A 27972-nucleotide genomic window follows, 5' to 3' on the forward strand; every position below is an offset into this window, starting at 1 on the left:
CAGCGGACTTGGGGTGATGAGGAGATGGTGGTGTCACCAACAGTGATTGAAAAATTAGAAACTGGAGTAGAATTAGAGGGGGTATTAGAAGGAGTCTTGGACATGTTGATTTTTAGGTGGTGAGAGACCATCCAAGAAGAAATGACGGATAAGCAGACACTGATGTGAGAAAGGACAGAAGGAGAGTGCAGGGTGGATAGGTAGATCTGAGTATCATCAGCATAGAGGTGATAGTTGAAGCCATAGCTACTGATAAGTTTACCCAGTGAGGAAGTATAAATAGAGAAGAGTAGAGGACCCAGAACAGAGTCCTGAGGTACTCCAACAGACAGAGGAAATGGAGAGGAGTCACTAGCAAAGGAGACAGAAAAAGACCTGGATCCAGGAGAGGGCAGTGGTAGAGAGCCCAAGGGAGCTGAGAGTCCGTAGGAGAAGGGGATGGTCAACGGTGTCAAAGGCAGAACTGCCTTAATTCTTCATTGCATAGATTTAACAAGGTGTTGGAAACATTCCTCAGACATTTTGGTCCATATTGACATGATAGCATCACACAGTTGCTGCAGATTTGTCAGCTTTACATTCATGATGCAAATCTCCTGTTCCACCACAAAGGTGCTCTATTGGATTGAGAACTGGTGATTGTGGAGGCCAGTGGAGTACAGAGAACTAATTTTCATCTTAAATAAACCAGTTTGAGATGATTTGAGCTTTGTGATATGGTGCATTATCCTGCTGGAAGTAGCCATCAGAAGATGGGTACACTGTAGTCATAAATGTATGGACATGGTCAGCAACAATACTCTGGTAGGCCGTGGCATTTAAACGATGATCAATTGGTACTAAGGGGCCCAAAGTGTGCAAAGAAAATATCTCCCACACCATTACTCCACCAACACCAGTCTGAACCGTTGATACAAGGCAGTATGGATCCATGCTTTCATGTTTACATGAATGTCACAGCTGAAATTGAGACTCAGACCACATTTTTCCAATCTTCTATTGTCCAATTTTGCTGAGCCTCAATTTCCTGTTCTTAGCTGACAGGAGTGGCACCCGGTGTGGTCTTCTGCTGCTGTAGCCCATCTGCTTCAAGGTATGATGTGTTGTGCATTCAGAGATGGTATTCTGCATACCTTGGTTGTAAGGAGTGGTTATTTGAGTTACTGTTGTCCAAGGCATTTTTGTCCACACAACTGCCTCTCACTGGATATTTTCTCTTTATCAGAACCATTCTCTGTAAACCCTAGAGATGGTTGTGCATGAAAATCCCAGTAGATCAGCAGTTTTTTTAAATACTCAGACCAGCCCATGGCACCAACATCCATGCCACATTTAAAGTCACTTAAATCCCCTTTCTTTCCCATTCTGATGCTTGGTTTTAACTTCAGCAAGTCATCTTCACCACGTCTAGATGCCTAAATGCCATATGATTGGCTGATTAGCAATTTGTGTTACCAAGAAATTGAACAGGTGTACCTAATAAAGTGACCAGTGTGTGTGTGTATGTATGTATATATATATATATATATATATATATATATGCACACACAAACACACCTAAAGCACTAAACCCAACACTGTTAGACCTACAGCACTAACCCAACACTGCGTTAGACCTACAGCACTAACCCAACACTGCGTTAGACCTACAGCACTAACCCAGACACTGCGTTAGACCTACAGCACTAACCCAGACACTGCGTTAGACCTACAGCACTAACCCAGACACTGCGTTAGACCTACAGCACTAACCCAGACACTGCGTTAGACCTACAGCACTAACCCAGACACTGCGTTAGACCTACAGCACTAACCCAGACACTGCGTTAGACCTACAGCGCTAAACCCAGACACTGCGTTAGACCTACAGCACTAACCCAACACTGCGTTAGACCTACAGCACTAACCCAACACTGCGTTAGACCTACAGCACTAACCCAACACTGCGTTAGACCTACAGCACTAACCCAGACACTGCGTTAGACCTACAGCGCTAAACTCGACACTGCGTTAGACCTACAGCGCTAAACCCTACACTGCGTTAGACCGACAGCACTAACCTAACACTGTGTTAGACCTACATCTCTAAAACTGAGACTGTGTTATATTTACAGCGCTAAACCTGACAATGTGTTAGACCTACAGCGCTAAACCCGACACTGCGTTAGACCTATAGCGCTAAACCTAAAACTGCATTAGACCAACAGCGCTAAACCCGACACTGAGTTAGACCTACACTGCTAAACCCGACACTGAGTTAGACCTACAGCGCTAAACCTGACACTGTGTTAGACCTACTCTGCTAAACCCAACACTGTGTTAGACCTACAACGCTAAACCTGACACTGAGTTAAACCTACAGCACCTAACCTGACACTGTGTTAGACCTACTCTGCTAAACCCAACACTGTGTTAGACCTATATCTATATGAATATATAGGTGTGTGTATAAATATATTATCAAAAATAGTTGTCAACTAATCTTATTTGATTAGTCGGTATGTGCAAGGCACCAGTTGCTTCACTCTTATGACCTCCTGTACATAGCACTGTGTTTTTTTATTTACTTTTCGCTTTTTCAGGACAGTATACGTTTCTTTTTTAGTTCACATCTTTTCATGGCTTATGTGGATTAGATTACCTGTGCTACCACAACCCAGAAATAAGGGGAATCATCATTTGGATTGTTATTAAATCACAGAGATGCCAACTCACACGGTCTGGTCATGTGACACACGATTTGCTTTGCTTTCTCACGGTCATCCAGTGATCTACATAAAGCACACAGTGTGCTGGGGACCAGTGAGATAGCTATGTGTCTGCAGCTGTTATTCCCTTCCCTGTTGCATGTAACTTATAGAGTGCTGTGCTCCTGCTCTAGTCAGTGATCCCCGTTTACCAGCGGCTGTCAATGCAAGATACAGGATAAGCCTACACATAGCAGAGGAATGAGGTTCTGGTTTGGGTGTGGTGATGAATAACAACGCTAAACACGACACTGCGTTAGGTCTACAGTGCTAAACTTGACACTCTGTTAGACCTACAGTGCTAAACTCCAAGGCAGTTATAAATATTTTTCATTCCAAAGAGGTTCTAGTTTGGGTGTGGTGATGAATACCATGTGAGAGTAGTCGTCTCCCGGATTGGGGTTCTGGTTTAGAAGTAGTGACAAATACCACTGTGAGTAGAGGTTTCCAGGAATGAGATTCTGGTTTGGGTGTGGTGATTAATACCACTGTGAGAGTAGTGGTTTCCAGGAATGAGGTTCTGGCTTGGGTGTGGTGATGAATACCACTGTGAGAGTAGAGGTTTCAAGGAAACCACTGTGAGAGTAGAGGTTTCCTGGAATGAGGTTCTGGTTTGGAAGTGGTGACAAATACCACTGTGAGAGAAGAGGTTTCCTGGAATGAGGTTCTGGTTTGGGTGTGGTGATGAATACCACTACGAGTAGAGGTTTCCTGGAATAAGGTTCTGGTTTGGAAGTGGTGACAAATATCACTGTGAGAGTAGAGGTTTTCTGGAATGAGGTTCTGGTTTGGGTGTGATGATGAATACCACTGTGAGAGTAGAGGTTTCCTTGAATGAGGTTCTGGTTTGGGTGTGGTGATGAATACCACTGTGAAAGTAGAGTTTTCCTGCAATAAGGTTCTGGTTTGGGTGTGGTGATGAATACCACTGTGAGAGAGTAGAGGTTTCCTGGAATGAGGTTCTGGTTTGGGTGTGGTGATGAATACCACTGTGAGAGTAGAGTTTTCCTGCAATAAGGTTCTGGTTTGGGTGTGGTGATGAATACCACTGTGAGAGTAGAGGTTTCCTGCAATGAGGTTCTGGTTTGGGTGTGGTGATGAATACCACTGTGAGAGTAGAGTTTTCATGCAATAAGGTTCTGGTTTGGGTGTGGTGATGAATACCACTGTGAGAGTAGAGGTTTCCTGGAATGAGGTTCTGGTTTGGGTTTGGTGATTAATATCACTGAGAGTAGAGTTTTACTGCAATGAGGTTCTGGTTTGGGTGTGGTGATGAATACCTCTGTGAGAGTAGAGGTTTCAAGGAATGAGGTACTGGTTTGGGTGTGGTGATGAATACCACTGTGTAGGTAGAGTTTTTCTGCAATGAGGTTCTGGTTTGGGTGTGGTGATAAATACCACTGTGAGAGTAGTGGTTTCCAGGAATGAGGTTCTGGTTTGGGTGTGGTGATAAATACCACTGTGAGAGTAGTGGTTTCCAGAAATTGGGTTCTGGTTTGGGTGTGATGATGAATACCACTGTGAGAGAAGAGGTTTCCATGAATGGGGTTCTGGTTTGGAAGCAGTGACAAATACCAATCTGAGAGTGAGGTTTTCTTGGAATGAGGTTCTGGTTTGGGTGTGGTGATGAATACCACTGTGAGAATAGTGATCTCCCGGACTGGGGTTTTGGTTTGGAAGTGGTTACAAATACCACTGTGAGTAGAGGTTTTCAGGAATGGGGTTCTGGTTTGGAGGTGGTGACAAATACCACTGTGAGAGTAGAGGTTTTCAGGAATGAGAATCTGGTTTGAAAACTGTGATAGTGGGCATCCGGGAGTAATGAAGGTTAAATCACCAGTGCAGTGGTACCTATGTCAGTGATATTTTTCTAACCGATTGTTAGAAAATGATTACCCTACGAGACACCATCTTGTTTGCATTGATTTACAGAAATCAGTGATTGCCTGACAGTCATACTAATAAAGAAATGACTAAATGCATTTAGTAAATAATAAAGGCGACTACACTGGGAGGAAAACTGGTAATTGGTAAACTGGTAATTGAAGGAATGAGCATCTAGGAGCTTATGCTTGTTTAATGAATGCAACCATGGCAAGCCAAGAAAGAGGTGATCAAACAGAAACGTAAATTCATTAACAGAGTAAAGGAAATGCATTTACAGTAACAAATATCTTTAAATGTTTTTAAAGTTCAATAAAAAAAAAAAATGACAGTAAATTCTTATCCTTACCAGTCTTGTTTATCTCAGCATCAGTCCAGCTGTCTCTCTGGGGAATAAAACCTCCATTGTTGTTGAGAGTGTCCTGAGAATTACAGAAGGAATGGTCTCAATAGTCTATATATTATCATAATATGAAGGTTACTATGCTCCGTATAAAGTCACATGCAAACACAAATACTATGAATATCTTTGTTGTTAAGGGGTTTAAACATAATAATAGCAAGGAATAAAAGGAACATGTGAGATCTACAGTAATCTACGTGCCATGAGTGAGAGAGTAGCAAGAAAAATAGAATTTATGCTTACCTGATAAATTATTTTTCTTGTTGGCAGTGAGAATCCACTAAATCTATTGATAACTTATGGGAAATACTTCTCCTGGCCAACAGGAGGAGGCAAAGACACCCCAAACTGAAGATTAAATATCCCTCCCACTTCCCCTACCCTCTCAGAAGTTCAAGTCGATAAGGAAAAGTAGAGAGATAAATAGAGGTAAAAAGGTGCCACAAGACTGCCGCCACTACACAATTTCAGGGCGGATTTGTGGACTCACACTGCCAAGAAGGAAAATAATTTATCAGGTAAGCATAAGTTATATTTTCCTTCTAAAGGCAGTGAGAGTCCATTCAATCCATTCATAACCTATGGGAAACGAATACCCAAGCTATAGTGTCCACGAAAAACATTAGGCAGGAAAGGTAGGGAAGGCAGTCCTAAGTACTAGACACCACTGCTTGAAGAACCTTTCTCCTAAAGGACGTCTCAGCTGAGGCAAAAACATAAAATCTTTTGTGAGAGTATATGATCCAAGTAGCAGCCTTACATATCGGTTCCACTGAAGCCTAATTCTTGAAGGCCCAGGAAGAAGACACTGCACTGGTAGAATGTGCAGTATTCCATGATGGAGGCTGCTGACCCACTTCTATATAAGCCATGCAAATCAAACTTCTGAGCCAGAGGGATAGGGTAACAGCTGTGCCTTTCTGGCCCTTGTGCATGCCAGAATACAGAAGATGATTCTTGGTAGCATGAAGATAGATATTTAAAACTCTAACATACAGATTATGGGGCCTATCTATCAAGCTCCGTACGGAGTTTGAGGACTCGTGTTTCTAAAGACCGCTGCTCCATAACCCTGTCAGCCTGCTCTGATGAGGTGGACAGGAATCTCTGGAATTCAATCCGATCGAGTACTATCAGGTTGATTGACACCCCCCTGCTGGTGGCCAATTGGCCACGAGTCTGCAGGGGCGGCGTTGCACCAGCAGCTCACAAGAGCTGCTGGTGCGATGCTGAATACGGAGAGCGTATTGCTCTCCGCATTCAGCGATGTCTGTCGGACCTGATCCGCACTGTCGGATCAGGTCCGACAGACATATGATAAATAGGCCTCTATGCAACAACCTCTCCATAGTGGAAGAAGGGCTGGGACAAAGAGACAGAACAACAATTTCTTGATTGATATAATGAGTTTATACAACCTTAGGTAAACACCTCATCTTTGTCTGAAGTACAGTTATCCATATGGAACACTAGCTAACGCGAGTCACACTGTAGGGCAGACAATTCTGACACTCTACGAGCAGACAAAATAACTAAAAGAAACAACAGCTTCCAAGTTAGTAACATAACATCAATAGAATGCATAGGCTCAAACGGAGTCTGTTGAAGAACTCTAAGAACAAGATTAAGGCCTCTAGTTATGAAGCTCCGTATTTTGCTGCATTCGCCGGCCCAATACGCTCGCCTAACATCGCCACCGCTGACCTAAATACATTCGCCAAAGTTATCAAGAAAGCTGTCAAAAAGCCGCACACCAAGTACGGAGCGATGAGCAGCGGACTGTTAACTGACAGTCATCGATCTCGCTGCTCATCAGCTTCTTCGCAGCTTTCTTGCAAGCCTGTCACTAAGCACCTACACTATACTATACAGTTTTTCCCCCTAAACCGCCGCTCCCGGAGCCCCCGCACCTAAATAAACTTATTACCCCCTAAACCACCGCACCCGGACCCCGCCGCAACTATAATAAATATATTAACCCCTAAACCGCCGCACCCGGATCCCGCCGCCACTATAATAAATTATATGAACCCCTAAACCGCCGCTCCTGGACCCCGCCGCCACCTACATTACATTTATTAACCCCTATCCTGCCCCCCCTACACCGCCGCCACCTACAGTACATTGATTAACCCCTAATCTACCCCCCCTACACCGCCGCCACTATATTAAATGAATTAACCCCTAAACCTAAGTCTAACCCTAACCCTAACACCCCCCTAACTTAAATATTATTTAAATAAATCTAAATGAATATTCCTATCATTAAATAAATTAATCCTATTTAAAATTAAATACTTACCTATAAAATAAACCCTAAGATAGCTACAATATAATTAATAATTACATTGTATCTGCTTTAGGGTTTATTTTTATTTTACAGGCAACTTTGTATATATTTTAACTAGGTACAATAGCTATTAAATAGTTAATAACTATTTAATAGCTACCTAGTTAAAATTACAAAATTACCTGTAAAATAAATTCTAACCTAAGTTACAAATACACCTAACACTACACTATCAATAAATTAATTAAATTAATTAACTACAATGATCTAAAATAAAATACAATTAAATAAACTAAACTATATTACAAAAACAAACACTAAATTACAAAAAATAAAAAAATATTACAAGAAGTTTAATCTAATTACACCTAATCTAAGCCTAATAATATAAAAAAGCCCCTTAAAATAATAAAATTCCTTACCCTAAACTAAATTACAAAAGTAACCAGCTCTTTTACCAGCCCTTAAAAGGGCTTTTTGCGGGGCATTGCCCCAAAGTAATCAGCTCTTTTACCTGTAAAAAAAAAAAAAGCAATACAATACCCCCCCAACATTATAACCCACCACCCACACAGCCCTACTGTAAAACCCACCCGATCCCCCCTTCAATAAACCTAACACTACCCCATTGAAGATCACCCTACCTTGAGCCATCTTCACCCAACCAGGCCGAACTCTTCATCCGATGCGGGCACAAGTGGTCCTCCAGCCGGGCAGAAGTCTTCATCCGATCGGCGCAGAAGAGGTCCTCCATCCGGCAGAAATCTTCATCCTTCCGGCGATGAGCGGCTAATCTTGAAGACCTCTGGCACGGAACATCCATCTCTGCCGACGACTACCCGACGAATGACTGGTCCTTTAAATGACGTCATCCAAGATGGCATCCCTCGAATTCCGATTGGCTGATAGGATTCTATCAACCAATCGGAATTAAGGTAGGCAAAATCCGATTGGCTGAATGACGTCATTTAAAGGACCAGTCATTCGTCGGGTAGTCGTCGGCAGAGATGGATGTTCCGCGCCGGAGGTCTTCAAGATGGAGCCGCTCATCTCCGGAAGGATGAAGATAGAAGATGCCGCTTGGATGAAGAACCTCTTCTGCGCCGATCGGATAAAGACTTCTGCACGCATCGGATGAAGAGTTCGGCCCGGTTGGGTGAAGACGGCTCAAGGTAGGGTGATCTTCAATGGGGTAGGGTTAGGTTTATTGAAGGGAGGATCTGGTGGGGTTTAGAGTAGGGATGTGTGGGTGGTGGGTTGTAATGTTGGGGGGGTATTGTATTGCTTTTTTTTTTTTTACAGGTAAAAGAGCTGATTACTTTGGGGCAATGCCCCACAAAAAGCCCTTTTAAGGGCTGGTAAAAGAGCTGGTTACTTTTGTAATTTAGTTTAGGGTAGGGAATTTTATTATTTTGGGGGGCTTTTTTATTTTATTAGGGGGCTTAGATTAGATGTAATTAGATAAAACTAATTTTTTTTATTTTTTGTAATTTAGTGTTTGTTTTTGTAACATAGTTTAGTTTATTTAATTGTATTTTATTTTAGATCATTGTAGTTAATTAATTTATTGATAGTGTAGTGTTAGGTGTATTTGTAACTTAGGTTATGATTTATTTTACAGGTAATTTTGTAATTATTTTAACTAGGTAGCTATTAAATAGTTCTTAACTATTTAATAGCTATTGTACCTGGTTAAAATAAATACGAAGTTGCCTGTAAAAAATAAACTCTAAAATAGCTACAATGTAATTATTAATTCTACTGTAGCTATCTTAGGGTTTATTTTATAGGTAAGTATTTAGTTTTAAATAGGATTAATTTATTTAATGATAGGAATATTTATTTAGATTAATTTAAATAATATTTAAGTTAGGGGAGGGTTAGGGTTAGACTTAGGTTTAGGGGTTAATTCATTTAATATAGTGGCAGCGGTGTAGGGTGGGTAGATTAGGGGTTAATCAATGTACTGTAGGTGGCGGCGGTGTAGGGGGGGCAGGATAGGGGTTAATAAATGTAATGTAGGTGGCGGAGGGCTCCGGGTGCGGCGGTTTAGGGGTTAAACAATGAATTTAATTTGAGGCGGGGTCCAGGATCGGCAGGATAGGGGTTAATAACTTTATGTAGGTGGCTGCGGTATAGGGGGCGGCAGATTAGGGGTTAATAGGTATAATGTAGGTGGCGGCGGGGTCCGGGAGCGGCGGTTTAGGGGTTCATATAATTATTATAGTGGCGGCGGGGTCTGGGAGCGGCGGTTTAGGGGTTCAAATAATTATTATAGTAGCAGCGGTTTAGGGGTTCATATATTTATTATAGTTGCGGCGGGGTACGGGAGCGGCGGTTTAGGGGTTAATACGTATAAAGTAGGTGGCGGCGGTGTAGGGGGGACATATTAGGGGTGTTTAGACTCGGGGTACATGTTAGGGTGTTAGGTGCAGACACTTCCCATAGAAATCAATGGGATATCGGGCAGCAGCGAACATGAGCTCTCGCTGCTGTCAGACTCCCATTGATTCCTATGGGATCCGCCGCATCCAAGGCGGCGGATTGAACACCAGGTGTGCTGGCCCAGAATAGTGGCGAGCGTATCTGGTTGTTCTTTGATAACTTCCAAAAGTAGTCAGATTGTGCCGAACTTGCATTCGGAACATCTGTAGTGACGTAAGCATCGATCTGTGTCGGACTGAGTCCGGCGGATCGTATGTTACGTCACTAAATTCTACTTTTGCCGGGCTGTAGGGCTTGATAACTACAGCGAATCAGCCTCGCCACAAATACGCTGCGGAATTCCAGCGTATTTGCGGTTGACGGCTTGATAACTAGAGGCCTAAGGCTCCATGGAGGAGCAATAGGTTTAACCCTTTGAGTGCTTCGCACTTTCCCACCTGGGTGCTAAGGTTTTTAAAAGGGTTTTTTATTTTATATTTTTAAAAATATTCGGCCAGATTATGAGTTTTGTGTTAGAAGCTATGCGGTGCTAACGAGCAGTTTTCTCTCACCGCTCACTTACCTACAGCGCTAGTATTACGGGTTTTTACAAACCCGGCGTTAAAAGGCAAGAAGTGGGCGTTAAGCAAAATTTTGCTCCTTACCGCACTCCAATACCAGCGCTGCTTAAGTCAGCGGTGAGCTGGTCGTACGTGCTCGTGCACGAATTCCACATAGGAATCAACGTGGAGAGCCGGCTGAGAAAAAGTCTAACACCTGCAAAAAAGATCCGTAACGCAGCCCCATTAATTCCTATGGGGAAATAAAAGTTATGTTTACACATAACACCCTAACATGAACCCCGAGTCTAAACACCCCTAATCTTACACTTATTAACCCCTAATCTGCCACCCCCAACGTCGCCACCACTATAATAAACATATTAACCCCTAAACCGCCGCACTCCCGCCTTGCAAACATTACTTAAATATTATTAACCCCTAATCTGCCGTCCCCAACGTCGTCGCCACTATACTAAATGTATTAACCCCTAAACCTAAGTCTAACCCTAACACCCCCTAACTTAAATATAATTACAATAAATCTAAATAAAAATTAATATTATTACATAAATAATTCCTATTTAAAACTAAATACTTACCTGTAAAATAAACCCTAAGGCCCAGATTACAAGTTTTGCGTTAGAGGCTATGCGGTGCTAACGAGCAGTTTTCCCTCACCGCTCACTTACCTGCAGCGCTGGTGTTACGAGTTTTCAGAAACCCGTCGTTAAAAGGCAAGAAGTGAGCGTTGAGCAAAATTTTGCTCATTGGGGCGTGGCTAAGACTCGGCCATGACAAGACGCAAAATATGAAGCTCCTGATTTTCCTACACTAATATATCGAATATCGTATGGATACCTTGACATTTAACCACACAAATAACTGTTTTAGCTTCTATACTACTGGTTGATCTAAAAGATATCAAGCCTCTCTCACTGGAAAGCTCGGGAGCCGATTTGCCCATTCCGACCTTTATCAGAGGCCTCCACTTGTGATTGAAACCTCCCTCTGGGTTACCTGGGTTAACTGCCCCTTTCACTACTGATGTGAGCGACGAATATACGGTCAGTACTATCTACAACTGAAGAGGATGGACAGAGAGATCATGGACGCGCACGCTGCGCTAGAGGCCCGAATGGACACTCACTTTAGCTCACTCCTCCTCTGCATATCTTTAGACAGGGAAGATACCGCACCCGCCTTAGAGCCCGATCCTGGGATCCAGCAACTTATCACTGCCTGCCCACAGGAGAACATCCCGGATGCCTACTGCGCAGTCGATTTGACTAAAATGGCGGTGAGGCCTACCAACATGGTCCCTTGTCATGGTACTATGCCTAGCCTTGAGAGCTCGCCGGACACAATCCCGGACATCGCTACCATTGCCCTGGGCCGTGCTCCGAAGCGGCCGGTCGGGGCGGGGCCTGAGGCTGACATACCAGCATCAATACCACCTTACAGTGAAGCATCTGTCTCCTCCGCTCCCTATGGAACTCTTCTTCTGAAGCCAGTGCCTGTAGCACTTGCGAAGTACACAGATTACCCTATCCGGATGGAGGGGTTCATGAGAGGACTGGCCCACAGGATCGTAAGCACCACTCTGTCTCTCACAATGACTAACATAAGATCTATCTGCTCCGCAACATGCCGCCCCTGGGAGGCCCCCTATATCTTTCCCGTGACAAGTGCCTGATGAGAACCGGCATTGGTTAAAATTTTTTAAAAAAAATAAGAATATGTGCGGCCAAAAGTGACAGAGACTGTATTAATGGCCCCTACAACGCTCCCTCTTGTACACAGCAGTTATCCCTTTACCCAGAGAGACAAGTGTTGCTAAGTCCCCCATACCATAGGACTTAAACTTGCATTGTTCTTGATGGATATATTAATTGTCTCTAGTGCCATACCTCATATGACTATAAGGTTCAGTTTTATGTTCATATATGCTCCTTTATTCATCTATAACTCACCTGTTGCAACAGTCCCACACTAGGCTTTATCTAACGCCACCCTAACACCTACTATCTCAGTACCTTTTTCCCTGACTTTAACTGCATATAAGCCTGTAGATAGGTTCAATCCATACTTAGATTCGAGATACATAATCCACAGACAGAATTGTGTTTTTGCACTAATGGCTTTATGGCATTAGCTCCCGCTTATTTCAATCCACAGATGGGGGTCTCCAGACTCCCATCTCCATAAGCCTCCAACCAATATGGTACTTCATATGGATAACCTGCAGCTCTGTTGCTAATTCTTCTCTTCTTTTCATTTTTGTTTTTATTATACATATCCCAACCTGAGATTGTTTTGTTTTACACTGTTCCTAACTCATTTTATATTATCTTAGAACTGTTGCTGGGAGATATAGGTCCTTTATCCTTGAACCCTAGTCTGGACCTGTTGGGGGATTGTAATTAGGCCCTCAATAGGTGCTTACTTGCAGATGTTTTGGACAGTATAAGGTGTTAGATATAACTGGTTTTATACTATATGATAGCCTATACTATTATTAACCGTATAAAGCCCCATGTAAACCACACTAGCACTAAACCTATTGGAGGAATTAGTCCTTTTACCTTCTACAGCTGACTTTGCTGTCCTTTCCTGGTGGTTAGGCTATAAACCTTCTGATTGATTGAGCGTCTGTTTAGTTTGCTATGTATTGTTTGGTTAGAGATGCTTGAACTTATAAGGTTTATATGTTTTTCAGATAACCTTGGGCTCTGGTATATTTACTTTGATGGGCTCAATTATGTAACTGTTGGGTGGAATTTATATACCTATGTTATTTAAGGGGCTATATTTCTGAGGTTCAGAGTTTGTCATACTGATACAATCTGCTTGTTTTTACACTTTGTTTATTTATATTACTAGTAGATAGGAACACAATCTCATCATTGTCATTATACCTGACACTTTTGGAAGGAATACTAACATAGCTGTTGCTGTGATTGAAAAAGGTTTTTCTCATTACAATATGAATATTACTGTATGCCAGGTTCCTACTCTAAGTTAAGCATTTAGTTACTGATGACATCCTTGAGATTATTCTATACCTTACGTCCAATATAAAAGTGAACATTAACTGTACTTTGTCCTGAAAAATCCCTTGGTCACGCCCCCCCCCCCCCTTCCCTCTTAAATACCGAGCGGCTCTCGCCCGCTGCTTTCCCCTAATTTTTCTTTTATATTTACTATTTCAATCTAAACTTTTATTACACCAAAAAAGAGATTTCATTAAGAATAGTCCATTGATTCTCTCATTCTTTGACCAACAGTTTCATAAGTGATCATATATCACCATGCATGAAGGGATTTTCAGCAAGTGCTTACCTACCTAGTTAGTAATAATTTCGTTGAGGGAAATAGTATATGACATGTTTTCCTTCAGCTTGCAAACTTACTGTATAGATTATCTTGTAACATATCAACTGTCTATTCTACACATACGTGTGCACTCTCTGTCACTGTAAATGGACAAATGATGTTGTTGTATCTCTCTGTAATCTCAATAAAAATATATTTAAAAAAAAAAAAATTTTGCTCATTACCGCACTCCAATACCAACCCTGCGGTTCATGGGGAGATTCTTCAGCCCAGCCTTCAGCCCTTCATTTTATAAGAAAAAATAATAAGTGCCGTTTTCACCGCTGCAGTGAACAGTGAATCGCTAATGACAGGAAGATTCACTGTTCACTATAAGCAACTGTAAGATTGGAGCTAAAACTACATTTGTATAGTGGTAATTGTGGCGATTCTGCTTGAATCACCAGCATGGGAACGTGCATACTGCATCTACTAGACTGACATAGGGCGTATGGTGCAGTCCCTATTGGACGATGCACCTGTCTGTCAAATTGAGATTACAGACATTTTCAGACAGAGGCGGCCGGGGCACAGGTAACAGAGCGGCTTTAAAAAGTAATATTTTCAGTGAAAAAAGTTTTATTTAAAAAAAATTCAGGCATCACTGTGCACATACCGAGGAGTACTTCCAAAGTTTTAAACTTCATAAGCTTGAGTTTACCATCACTTTAAATTAGCTAAAGTACAAAAAAAACCCCCACTAAATTACAGAAAATAATAAACAAATTACAAGATATTTAAACTAATTACACCTAATGTAATAGCCCTATCAAAATAAAAAAGCCCCCCCAAAATAAAAAAAAACCTAGACTAAACTAAACTACCAATAGCCCTTAAAAGGGCCTTTTGCGAGGCATTGCCCCAAAGTAATCAGCTCTTTTACCTGTAAAAAAAAAAATACAAACAACCCCCCCAACAGTAAAACCCACCACCCACACAACCAACCAAAAAAAATACTATCTAAAAAACCTAAGCTCCCCATTGCCCTGAAAAGGGCATTTGGATGGGCATTGCAACTTAGGTTAGGTTTTATTTTACAGGTACTTTTGTATTTATTTTAGCTAGGTAGCTATTAAATAGTTAATAACTATTTAGTAACTATTGTACCTAGTTAAAATAAATACAAACTTGCCTGTAAAATAAAAATAAACCCTAAGATAGCTACAATGTAACTATTAGTTATATTGTAGCTAGCTTAGGGTTTATTTTATAGGTAAGTATTTAGTTTTAAATAGGAATTATTTAGTTAATGATAGGAATATTAATACATTTAGTATAGTGGCGGCGACGTTGGGGGCGGCAGATTAGGGGTTAATAAATGTAGGTAGGTGGCGGCGATGTTAGGGACAGCAGATTAGGGATTCATAAATATAATGTAGGTGGCGGCGATGTCCGGAGCGGCAGATTAGCGGTTAATAATTTAATTATAGTATTTGCGATGCGGGAGGGCCTCGGTTTAGGGGTTAATAGGTAGTTTATGGGTGTTAGTGTACTTTTTAGCACTTTAGTTATGGGTTTTATGTTACGGCGTTGTACCATAAAACTACTGACTTTTAAATGCGTTAGGGATCTTGATTTAACTAATGTTTGCAAGGCGGGAGTGCGGCGGTTTAGGGGTTAATATGTTTATTATAGTGGCGGCGACATTGGGGCGGCAGATTAGGGGTTAATAAATATAATGTAGGTGTTGGCGATGTTGGGGGCAGCAGATTAGGGGTTCATAAATATAATGTAGGTGGCGGCGATGTCCAGAGTGGCAGATTAGCGGTTAATAATTTAATTATAGTATTTGCGATGCTGGAGGGCCTCGGTTTAGGGGTTAATAGGTAGTTTATGGGTGTTAGTGTACTTTTTAGCACTTTAGTTATGAGTTTTATGTTACGGCGTTGTACCATAAAACTACTGACTTTTAAATGCGTTAGGGATCTTGACAGGGTAGGGTGTACCGCTCACTTTTTGGCCTCCCAGGACAGACTCGTAATACCGGCGCTATGGAAGTCCCATAGAAAAAAGACTTTACGAAGTTTACGTAAATCGTTTTGCAGTAAGGCCAAAGAAGTGTGCGGTGCCCCTTAACCTTCAAGACTCGTAATACCAGCGCGCGTAAAAAAGCAGCGTTAGGACCTCTTAACGCTGCTTTTTTACCCTAACGCACAACTCGTAATCTAGCCGTAAGATAGCTACAATATAACTAATAGTTACATTGTAGCTATGTTAGGGTTTATTTTTATTTTACAGGTAAGTTTGCATTTATTTTGACTAGGTGCAATAGTTATTAAATAGTTATTAACTATTTAATAACTACCTAGCTAAAATAAATACAAAAGTACCTGTAAAATAAAACTTAACCTAAGTTAAAATAACACCTAACACTACACTATAATTAAATAAATTTACTAAATTAACAACAATTAAATAAATTAAAATTAGCTAAAGTACAAAACCCCCCACTAAATTACAGAAAATAATAAACAAATTAAAGATCTTTAAACTAATTACACCTAATCTAATAGCCCTATCAAAATAAAAAAGCCCCCCCCAAATAAAAAAAACTCTAGCCTAAACTAAACTATCAATAGGCCTTAAAAGGGCTTTTTGTGGGGCATTGCCCCAAAGTAATCAGCTCTTTTACCTGTAAAAAAAAATACAAACAACCCCCCCAACAGTAAAACCCACCACCCACACAACCAACCCCCCAAATAAAATACTAACTAAAAAAACCTAAGCTCCCCATTGCCCTGAAAAGGGCATTTGGATGGGCATTGGCCTTAAAAGGACAGTTAGCTCTTTTGCGGCCCAAACCCTAATCTAAAACCCATCCAATACACCCTTGAAAAAACCTAACACTAACCAACTGAAGATCGACTTACTGTTCTGAAGACCGGACATCCATCCTCAAGGAAGCGGCAGAAGTCTTCATCCAACCGGGCCGAAGTCCTCAACGAAGCTGGGAGAAGTCTTCATCCAAGCCGGGCGAAGTGGTCCTCCAGACGGGCAGAAGTCTTCATCCAGACGGCATCTTCTAACTTCATCCATCCGATGCGGAGCGGCTCCATATTCAAGACATCCGACGAGGAGCATCCTCTTCATCCGGAGACTTCTTACTAAATGACGGTTCCTTTAAGTGACGTCATCCAAGATGGCGTCCCTTAGATTCCGATTGGCTGATAGAATTCTATCAGCCAATCGGAATTAAGGTAGAAAAAATCCAATTGGCTGATGCAATCAGCCAATAGGATTGAGCTGGCATTCTACTGGCTGTTCCAATCAGCCAATAGAATGCAAGCTCAATCCTATTGGCTGATTGGATCAGCCAATAGGATTGAACTTCAATCCTATTAGCTGATTGCATCAGCCAATAAGATTTTTTCTACCTTAATTCCTATTGGCTGATAGAATTCTATCAGCCAATCGGAATCTAAGGGACGCCATCTTGGATGACATCACTTAAAGGAACCGTCATTCAGTAAGAAGACTTCGTTTGAAGAGGATGCTCCGTGTCGTATGTCTTGAAGATGAAGCCGCTCCGTGTTGGAAGGATGAAGATAGAAGATGCCGTCTGGAGGACCACTTCTCCCGGCTTCGTTGAGGACTTCGGCCCGGTTAGATGAAGACTTCTGCCGCTTCCTTAAGGATGGATGCCCGGTCTTCAGAACAGTAAGTCAATCTTCAGGGGGTTAGTGTTAGGTTTTTTTTTAAGGGTGTATTGGGTGGGTTTTATTTTTTAGATTAGGGTTTGGGCCGCAAAAGAGCAAGCAAACTTGCCTGTAAAATAAAAATAAACCCTAAGATAGCTACAATGTAACTATTAGTTATATTGTAGCTAGCTTAGGGTTTATTTTATAGGTAAGTATTTAGTTTTATATAGGAATAATTTAGGTAATATTAATTTTTATTTAGATTTATTGTAATTATATTTAAGTTAGGGAGTGTTAGGGTTAGGGTTAGACTTAGGTTTAGGGGTTAATACATTTAGTATAGTTGCGGCAACATTGGGGCGGCAGACTAGGGGTTAATAAATGTAGGTAGGTGGCAGCGATGTTAGGGACAGCAGATTAGGGGTTAATATTATTTAACTAGTGTTTGCGAGGCGGGAGTGCGGCGGTTTAGGGGTTACTATGTTTATTATAGTTGCGGCGATGTCCAGAGCGGCAGATTAGGGGTTAAAAATTGTATTTTAGTGTCTGCGATGCGGGAGGGCCTCGGTTTAGGGGTTAATAGATAGTTTATGGGTGTTAGTGTACTTTTTAGCACTTTAGTTATGAGTTTTATGTTACGGCGTTGTACCATAGAACTCTTAACTACTGACTTTTACATGCGTTAGGGATCTTGGAGGTAGAGGGTGTACCGCTCACTTTTTGGCCTCCCAGGACAGACTCGTAATATCAGCGCTATGGAAGTCCCATAGAAAAAAGACTTTACGAAGTTTACGTAAGACGTTTTGCGGTAAGGCCAAAGAAGTGTGCGGTGCCCCTAAACCTGCAAGACTCGTAATAGCAGCGGTAGTGAAAAAGCAGGGTTAGGACATGTTAAAGCTGCTTTTTCAGCCTAACGCACAACTCGTAATCTAGCCAATTGTTTTTTAACTTTTTTTTTTTATTTCAGATCCCCAAGACTTACACTGTTGGAAAGGTTAGGCCCCCTGCTCCTATATTTAACATTGTTAATGTTAAATAAAGTTGCATGGTGATGTCATCACGTCATTGCGTGTGACATCACAGCACATAACGTGAAGACCCGGCGATGCCTGTCACTATGCAGGCCCAATCGCCGGGGTAGGAGCCGGTGGGAACCCCCAGATCTCCCTCAAAGTGAGAAAGTGCTAGTGATGGCTCTGAGCCGTCATTAGCACCTGACTGAAACAATTTGTGACGGCTCAGAGCCGTCATTAGCACTCAAGGGGTTAAACAAATGATTGAACATCCAGCAAACAAGCCAACTTATTATGTAACAAAACAGAAAGAGCCGAAATCTGACCTTTAAGAGAACTAGCTGACAGGCCCTTCTCCAAACCACCCTGTAGTAACTGAAGGAGTTTTATCTTTACCTTATGGTAAATACGCCTGGTGACCGGTTTTAGATCGTGAACCAGAGTATCACCACATCAGAGAATCCTCTCTGAGACAAAACTATTTGTTCAATCTTCATGCAGTCAGCCTCAGAGAATCAGATTTTGATAGAACGACTGACCCTGAGCTAGAAGGTCCAGCCTCTGAGGAACCTGCCATGAAGGAGCAGACGACAATCTCACAAGATTTGCATACCAAGTCCTCTGTGGCCTTGCAAGAGCTTAAAGGATCGCTGAAATTCCCTCCTGTTTGATTTCAGCTATTACTTGAGGGAGCACAACAATTGGAGGAAAAAATATACTCTAGACTGAAATGCCATGGAACTGCAAAAGCGTCCACCAACTCCGCTTGAGGATCTCTTGATTTCGACCCATATCTTGGCAGTTTGGCATTGAGACGGGAAGCCATCAGATCTATCTCCGGGCATCCCCACCTGTGGTTGATGTTACAGAAAACCTCCTAGTTTAGAGAACATTCCCCTGAGCGAAGAGTTTAGCTGCTCAGAAAATCAGCTTCCTAGTTCTCCACACCTGGAATGTGGATGGCCAACATTTGGCACCTGTATGTCTCTGCCCATTAAAGGATTAAAAACACCTCCAGCAACGCCAGAGAGCTGTGAATTCTAACTTGATGGTTGACATATGCCACTGTAGTCATGTTGGCTGATTGAAATCAAATATAATGGACAGAACGTAGCTGGGACCACGACAGAAGGGGATTGAAGATGACCCTCAGCTCCAGGACGTTGACCTGGAGCGGCGCCTCCACTGACATCAGGTTCCCTGAGCTCTCAGAGAAACCCATACTGCGCCCCAGCATCTATTATGATAATATCCCAGGATGGTCGCTGGAAGCACATACCCTGAAGAATGGTATCTTGAGACAGCCACCAGCAGCAAGACTCTCTCATCTCTGGATCCAGAGAAATTACCTGAGACAAGTCCAAATGATTTCCATTCCATTGCATTAGCATACATAACTGTAGAGGTCTTAGATGAAAGCGAGCAAAAGAAATAGCATCCAAAGCCGCCACCATAAGACCTGCCACTTCCATGCATTGAGCCACCAAAGGCCAAAGCGTATAGTGAAGGAGACAGGAGGTAGTCTGAAGCTTCTCCCTGCGTTGGTCTATAAAAAAACTGTATATACGCATGCTGATAGAATCTATGATGATCTCTATAAAGCACATTCTTGTGTTGGGAATGAGAGAACTCCTTTCTAGCTTTAACTTCCAGCCATGTGTCCAAAAGGTACCAGAGTAACTTTTCCATGTGAGATGTCACTAAATGTAAAGAGAGCACCTAAACCAAGATATTGTCCAAGTATGGCGCCACCGCAATTACTTGTAGTCGGAATACAGCAAGGAGAGACTCCAGAATCTTTGTAAAAATCATGGGTGTAGCTAATGTAAATAGAAGACCTATAAATTGGTAATAAATGTCTAGGAAGGGAAAATGGAGATACTGGTTATGATCCCGGTGAATCGGAATGTGAAGGTATGCATCCTTCAGATCTATGGTGGTAATGAATTGACCTTCCTGCACCAGAGGAAGAATGGATCTGACAGTTTCCATTTTGAATGAAAATACTGTTAAGAAAATATTGATGTACTTCAGGTCTAAGATGGGACAAAAGTTTCCCTCCTTTCTGTGAACAATGAAGAGGTTTGAAAAAACCTCTTCCTCTTTTTGCCGGAGGCACAGGAACAACGACTCCCATATATATCATATTTTCCATGCAGCATAGGAAGGCTGATCTTTTATCCGGTTTCCCTGAAATCCCCAATAGAAGGAACCTGTCCCTTGGAGGGCGAGATCGGAAACCTATTTTGTATACCTGAGATATGATTTCCAGGACACAAGGATCCTGAATGGAGTGAGCCCAAGCTTCATGAAACAGAGATAATCTGCCCTCTACTTGATCTAAGCTCAGGTTAGGGGCCGCCACTTCATGCTGACTGGTGTCTGGGGTTGATTTCTTGGGTTGCTTGTTCCATAACAGATTTTGCTTCCAGGTACCCCTGGGTGATTTCGATTTGGTTGTGGAAGCACTCCCCTCTCTGTGTCATGTTTGAATGAAAGGAGCAAAAACATCCCATAGGATGTCCATCCCTTATTCCTAGTCTTCTTATTCTGGGGCAGAAAGGCACATTTACCGACAGTTACCCTAGAAATGATTGAATCCAGAAACAGGCCAAATAAGGATTTTCCTTTAAAGGCCAAAGTTAGTAATCATGTAAAACCATGCCCGCTGACCAATATTTTAGCCAGAGAGCTCTCCTTGCTAACACATCATTGGCATTGAGATGAATGATCTGGATGACGGCATCACGGATTAAAGAATTAGCCATCTTTAGAGCCTAAATGCGGTCTTGAATATCCTCTGTTAGGATAAAGTGTCACACAAAAAGGTGGCAGCCTCCACTACCTCAGCTACACCTACAGCAGGTTGGAAAAGCAAGCCACCCTGCAGAAAAAACTCTCTCAGATATTCCTCTAGCTTCCTATCCATAGGATCCTTAAATAATGTGCTATCCTCCAAAAGGATAGTAGTGTGTTTAGCTATGGTGGAAATGGAACCATCTACCCTAGGGTGGTACTCCACATTTCAAAATGGCTATCCAGAACAGGAAACAAGTTTTTCCCATTCCTTGGTTAAAATGTCTGTCACCAATGCAGGCACTGTAAACACTTCAGGGGTCCTTACCTTAGGTTTAAATGCCATATCCAATTGTGGTACTTCCTCTGAGGATTTAACTTCAAATTACTTAAAATTTCTTTAAGTTAATACCTTATGTGTTCAATTTTAAATCTAAAATTAATATCCTCAGAATCCCTTTCAGTTTCTCCAGAGGAGTTAAAGGATTAAAGTTCTCCTTATGAGAAAGTTGAGGAATCATAAACTTCAGAAAGCTGCATCTGGCTGACTTCCGCAGCTCCAACAGAACTGCTGGACCTAGTGTTTAATCTTGCTCTTCCCTGCAACTGGCATAGTACTCAGGGCACCATAAACCACAGATTGTAACTGGGCCGAAAAATCATGGGGAAACATCCCAACCCCATTTGGTGATTGAAAAACAGGGTTGCAGAGCAATGACTGCGTAGGATTAGGGACCGTATGAAGAGGATGCTCTGCGCCGGATGTCTTGAAGATGGAGCTGCTCCGCGTTGGAAGGATGAAGATAGAAGATGCCGTCTGGATGAAGACTTTTGCCCGCCTGGAGGACCACTTCTTGCCGCTTGGATGAAGACTTCTCCCAGCTTCGTTGAGGACTTCTTGCCGCTTGGATGAAGACTTCTCCCGGCTTCGTTAAGGACTTCTTGCCGCTTGTCCGGTCTTCAAAACTGTAAGTGGATCTTCGGAGGTTAGTGTTAGTTTTTTTTTTTAAGGGTTTATTGGGTGGGTTTTATTTTTAGATTAGGGTTTGGGCTGAAAAAGAGCTAAATGCCCTTTAAAGCCAATGCCCATCCAAATGCCCTTTTTCAGGACAATGGGGAGCTTAGGTTTTTTAGATAGGATTTTATTTGGGGGGGTTGGTTGTGTGGGTGGTGGGTTTTACTGTTGGGGGGGTGTTTGTATTTTTTTTTTTACAGTTAAACGAGCTGATTTCTTTGGGGCAATGCCCCGCAAAAGGCCCTTTTAAGGGCTATTGGCAGTTTAGTTTAGGGTACGTTTTTTTTATTTTGGTTGGGCTTTTTTATTTTGATAGGGCTATTAGATTAGATTTAATTAGTTTAAATATTTCATCATTTCTTTTTTATTTTGTGTAATTTAGTGTTTTTTTGTGTAATTTAGTTAATTGTATTTAATTAATGTAATGTAATGTATATAATGTAAGGTTAGGTGTTAGTGTAAGACAGGTTAGGTTTTATTTTACAGGTAATTTTGTATTTATTTTAACTAGGTAGTTAGCAAATAGTTAACTATTTAGTAACTATTCTATCTAGTTAAAATAAATACAAACTTACCTGTAAAATAAAAATGAAACCTAAGATAGCTACAATGTAACTATTAGTTATATTGTAGCTAGCTTAGGGTTTATTTTACAGGTATTTCGTTTTAAATAGGAATTATTTAGTTAATGATAGTAATTTTTATTTAGATTTATTTTAATTAAAGTTAGTGGGTGTTAGGTTTAGGGGTATAGTGGAAGCGCTTTTTTTGGGGCAGCAGATTAGGGGTTAATAATATTTATCTAGTGTTTGCGATGCGGGAGTACGGCGGTTTAGGGGTTAATATGATTATTATAGTGGCAGATTAGGGGTTAATAATTTTATTTTAGTGTTTGCAATGCGGGAGGGCCTTGGTTTAGGGGTTAATAGGTAGTTTATGGGTGTTAGTGTACGTTTTAGCACTTTAGTTATGAGTTTTATGCTACAGCTTTGTAGCGCAAAACTCATAACTACTGACTTTCAGTTTACGGTATTGATCTTGGCGGTATAGGGTGTACCACTCACTTTTTGGCCGGACCGGCGCTATGGAAGTCCCATTGAAAAAGGACTTTTTGAAAGCTGCGGTAGTTACGTTGCGAAACGGCCAAAAAAGTGTGCAGTACAAATATACCTGCAAGACTCGTAATACCAGCGGTAGTGAAAAAGAGCCATAACGCTGCTTTTTCACTCATACCCCAAAACTCGTAATCTAGACGATTGCCTGAAGGGAAGAAACATAATTTATGTAAGAACTTACCTGATAAATTCATTTCTTTCATATTAGCAAGAGTCCATGAGCTAGTGACGTATGGGATATACATTCCTACCAGGAGGGGCAAAGTTTCCCAAACCTCAAAATGCCTATAAATACACCCCTCACCACACCCACAAATCAGTTTAACGAATAGCCAAGAAGTGGGGTGATAAGAAAAAAAAGTGCGAAAGCATATAAATAAGGAATTGGAATAATTGTGCTTTATACAAAAAAATCATAACCACCACAACAAAGGGTGGGCCTCATGGACTCTTGCTAATATGAAAGAAATAAATTTATCAGGTAAGTTCTTACATAAATTATGTTTTCTTTCATGTAATTAGCAAGAGTCCATGAGCTAGTGACGTATGGGATAATAAATACCCAAGATGTGGAACTTCCACGCAAGAGTCACTAGAGAGGGAGGGATAAAATAAAGACAACCAATTCCGCTGAAAAAAAAATCCACACCCCAAAATAAAGTTTTAATCTTATAATGAAAAAAAATGAAATTATAAGCAGAAGAATCAAACTGAAACAGCTGCCTGAAGTACTTTTCTACCAAAAACTGCTTCAGAAGAAGAAAACACATCAAAATGGTAGAATTTAGTAAAAGTATGCAAAGAAGACCAGGTGGCTGCTTTGCAAATCTGATCAAACGAAGCTTCATTCCTAAACGCCCAGGAAGTAGAAACTGACCTAGTAGAATGAGCTGTAATCCTTTGAGGCGGAGTTTTACCCGACTCGACATAAGCATGATGAATCAAAGATTTTAACCAAGATGCCAAAGAAATGGCAGAGGCCTTCTGACCTTTCCTGGAACCAGAAAAGGTAACAAATAGACTAGAAGTCTTTCAGAAATCTTTAGTAGCTTCAACATAATATTTCAAAGCTCTAACTACATCCAAAGAATGCAACGATCTTTCCTTAGAATTCTTAGGATTAGGACACAATGAAGGAACCACAATTTCTCTACTAATGTTGTTAGAATTCACAACTTTAGGTAAAAATTTAAATGAAGTCCGCAACACCGCCTTATCCTGATGAAAAATCAGAAAAGGAGATTCACAAGAAAGAGCAGATAACTCTGAAACTCTTCTAGCAGAAGAGATGGCCAAAAGGAACAGAACTTTCCAAGAAAGTAATTTAATGTCCAGAGAATGCATAGGTTCAAACGGAGGAGCTTGTAAAGCCCCCAGAACCAAATTCAAACTCCAAGGAGGAGAGATTGACTTAATGACAGGTTTTATACGAACCAAAGCCTGTACAAAACAATGAATATCAGGAAGATTAGCAATCTTTCTGTGAAACAACACAGAAAGAGCAGAAATTTGTCCTTTCAAAGAACTTGCAGAAAAACCTTTATCCAAACCATCCTGAAGAAATTGTAAAATTCTAGGAATTCTAAAAGAATGCCAGGAAAATTGATGAGAAGAGCACCAAGAAATGTAAGTCTTCCAGACTCGATAATATATCTTCCTAGACACAGATTTACGAGCCTGTAACATAGTATTAATTATGGAGTCAGAGAAACCTCTATGACTGAGAATCAAGCGTTCAATCTCCATACCTTCAAATTTAATGATTTGAGATCCTGATGGAAAAAAGGACCTTGAGATAGGTCTGGTCTTAACGGAAGAGTCCAAGGTTGGCAACTGGCCATCCGAACAAGATCCGCATACCAAAACCTGTGAGGCCATGCTGGAGCCACCAGCAGAACAAATGAACGCTCTTTTAGAATCTTTGAGATCACTCTTGGAAGAAGAACCAGAGGTGGAAAGATATAGGCAGGATGATACTTCCAAGGAAGTGACAATGCATCCACTGCCTCCGCCTGAGGATCCCTGGATCTGGACAGATACCTGGGAAGTTTCTTGTTTAGATGAGAGGCCATCAGATCTATTTCTGGAAGACCCCAGATTTGAACAATCTGAAGAAACACCTCTGGGTGAAGAGACCATTCGCCCGGATGTAACGTCTGGCGACTGAGATAATCCGCTTCCCAATTGTCTATACCTGGGATGTGAACCGCAGAAATTAGACAGGAGCTGGATTCTGCCCAAGCAAGTATCCGAGATACTTCTTTCATAGCCAGAGGACTGTGAGTCCCCCCTTGATGATTGACATATGCCACGGTCGTGACATTGTCCGTCTGAAAACAAATGAACAATTCTCTCTTCAGAAGAGGCCACGACTGAAGAGCTCTAAAAATCGCACGGAGTTCCAAAATGTTGATGGGTAATCTCACCTCCTGAGATTCCCAAACCCCCTGCGCTGTCAGACTCGCATCTGTTGAGATCACAGTCCAGGTTGGAAGAACAAAAGAAGCCCCTTGCACTAAACGATGGTGATCTGTCCACCACGTCAGAGTGTGTCGAACAATCGGATTTAAAGATATTAACTGTGATATCTTTGTATAATCCCTGCACCACTGGTTCAGCATACAAAGCTGAAGAGGTCGCATGTGAAAACGAGCAAAGGGGATCGCGTCCGATGCAGCAGTCATAAGACCTAGAATTTCCATGCATAAGGCTACCGAAGGGAATGATTGAGACTGAAGGTTTCGACAAGCTGAAACCAATTTCAGACGTCTCTTGTCCGTCAGAGACAAAGTCATGGACACTGAATCTATTTGGAAACCTAAAAAGGTTACCCTTGTCTGAGGAATCAATGAACTCTTTGGTAAATTGATCCTCCAACCATGTTCTTGAAGAAATGACACAAGTCGATTCGTATGAAATTCTGCTAAATGTGAAGACTGAGCAAGTACCAAGATATCGTCCAAATAAGGAAATACCACAATACCATGTTCTCTGATTACAGATAGCAGGGCACCGAGAACCTTTGAAAAAATCCTTGGAGCTGTTGCTAGGCCGAACGGCAGAGCCACAAATTGGTAATGCTTGTCTAGAAAAGAGAATCTCAGAAACTGATAGTGATCTGGATGAATCGGAATATGCAGATATGCATCCTGTAAATCTATTGTGGACATATAATGCCCTTGCTGAACAAAAGGCAGAATAGTCCTTATAGTTACCATTTTGAATGTTGGTATCCTTACATAACGATTCAATATTTTTAAATCCAGAACTGGTCTGAAGGAATTCTCCTTCTTTAGTACAATGAATAGATTGGAGTAAAACCCCAGACCCTGTTCCAGAACTGGAACTGGCACAATTACTCCAGCCAACTCTAGATCTGAAACACATTTCAGAAATGCTTGAGCCTTCACTGGATTTATTGGAATGCGAGAAAGAAAAAATCTTCTTGCAGGAGGCCTTATCTTGAAACCTATTCTGTATCCTTGTGAAACAATGTTCTGAATCCAAAGACTGTGAATCTGGCTTTTGCTTTCTAAAAGGCTTGGATTTATTCCAGACTGGAGATGGTTTCCAAACAGAAACTGTTCCTTTAGGGGAAGGATCAGGCTTCTGTTCCTTATTCTGAAGAAAGGAACGAAAAAGATTAGCAGCCCTATATTTACCTTTAGATTTTTTATCCTGAGGTAAAAAAGTTCCTTTCCCCCCAGTAACAGTTGAAATAATAGAATCCAACTGGGAACCAAACAATTTATTACCTTGAAAAGAAAGGGAAAGCAAAGTTGACTTAGAAGACATATCTGCATTCCAAGTTTTAAGCCATAAAGCTCTTCTAGCTAAAATAGCTAAAGACATATACCTGACATCAACTCTAATGATATCAAAGATGGCATCACAAATAAAGTTATTAGCATGTTGAAGAAGATTAACAATGCTATGAGTATTATGATCTGACACTTGTTGTGCCAAAGCCTCCAACCAAAAAGTGGAAGCTGCCGCAACATCAGCCAAAGAAATAGCAGGCCTAAGAAGATTACCTGAACATAAATAAGCTTTCCTTAGAAAAGATTCAATTTTCCTATATAAAGGATCCTTAAAGGAAGTACTATCTGCCGTAGGAATAGTAGTACGTTTAGCGAGAGTAGAGATAGCCCCATCAACTTTAGGGATTTTGTCCCAAAACTCTAATCTGTCAGATGGCACAGGATATAATTTCTTAAACCTTTTAGAAGGAGTAAATGAATTACCCAGATTATTCCATTCCCTAGAAATTACTTCAGAAATAGCATCAGGGACAGGAAAAACTTCCGGAATAACTGTAGGAGGTTTAAAAACCGAATTTAAACGCTTAGTAGATTTAGTATCAAGAGGACTAGATTCCTCCATCTCTAATGCGATTAAAACTTCTTTAAGTAAAGAACGAATAAATTCCATTTTAAATAAATATGAAGATTTATCAGTGTCAATATCTGAGACAGAATCCTCTGAACCAGAAAAATCATCATCAGAAAGAGACAAATCAGAATGATGATGTTATTTAAAAATTCATCTGAAAAATGTGAAGTTTTAAAAGACCTTTTACGTTTACTGGAAGGAGGAATAACAGACATAGCCTTCCTGATAGATTTAGAAACAAAATCTCTTATATTAACAGGAACATCCTGAGTATTAGATGTTGATGGAACAGCAACAGGTAATGGTATATTACTAATGGA

At 41.2% G+C, this 27972-nt stretch overlaps 1 protein-coding gene across 1 annotated transcript in view; it reads right to left on the reverse strand.

The window, feature by feature from the left end:
• MAPK8IP2 (mitogen-activated protein kinase 8 interacting protein 2) overlaps nt 1–27972 on the reverse strand; it is a 320297-nt gene that overhangs the window by 172306 nt on the left and 120019 nt on the right. Inside the window, exon 4 of the mRNA XM_053716289.1 lies at nt 4981–5053. Coding sequence (XP_053572264.1) covers nt 4981–5053 — 73 coding nt within the window. The remainder of the gene's footprint in view (nt 1–4980; nt 5054–27972) is intronic.

This window comes from Bombina bombina, chromosome 6 (assembly GCF_027579735.1).
Source record: "Bombina bombina isolate aBomBom1 chromosome 6, aBomBom1.pri, whole genome shotgun sequence".
In the NCBI taxonomy this organism is placed as follows: domain Eukaryota; kingdom Metazoa; phylum Chordata; class Amphibia; order Anura; family Bombinatoridae; genus Bombina; species Bombina bombina.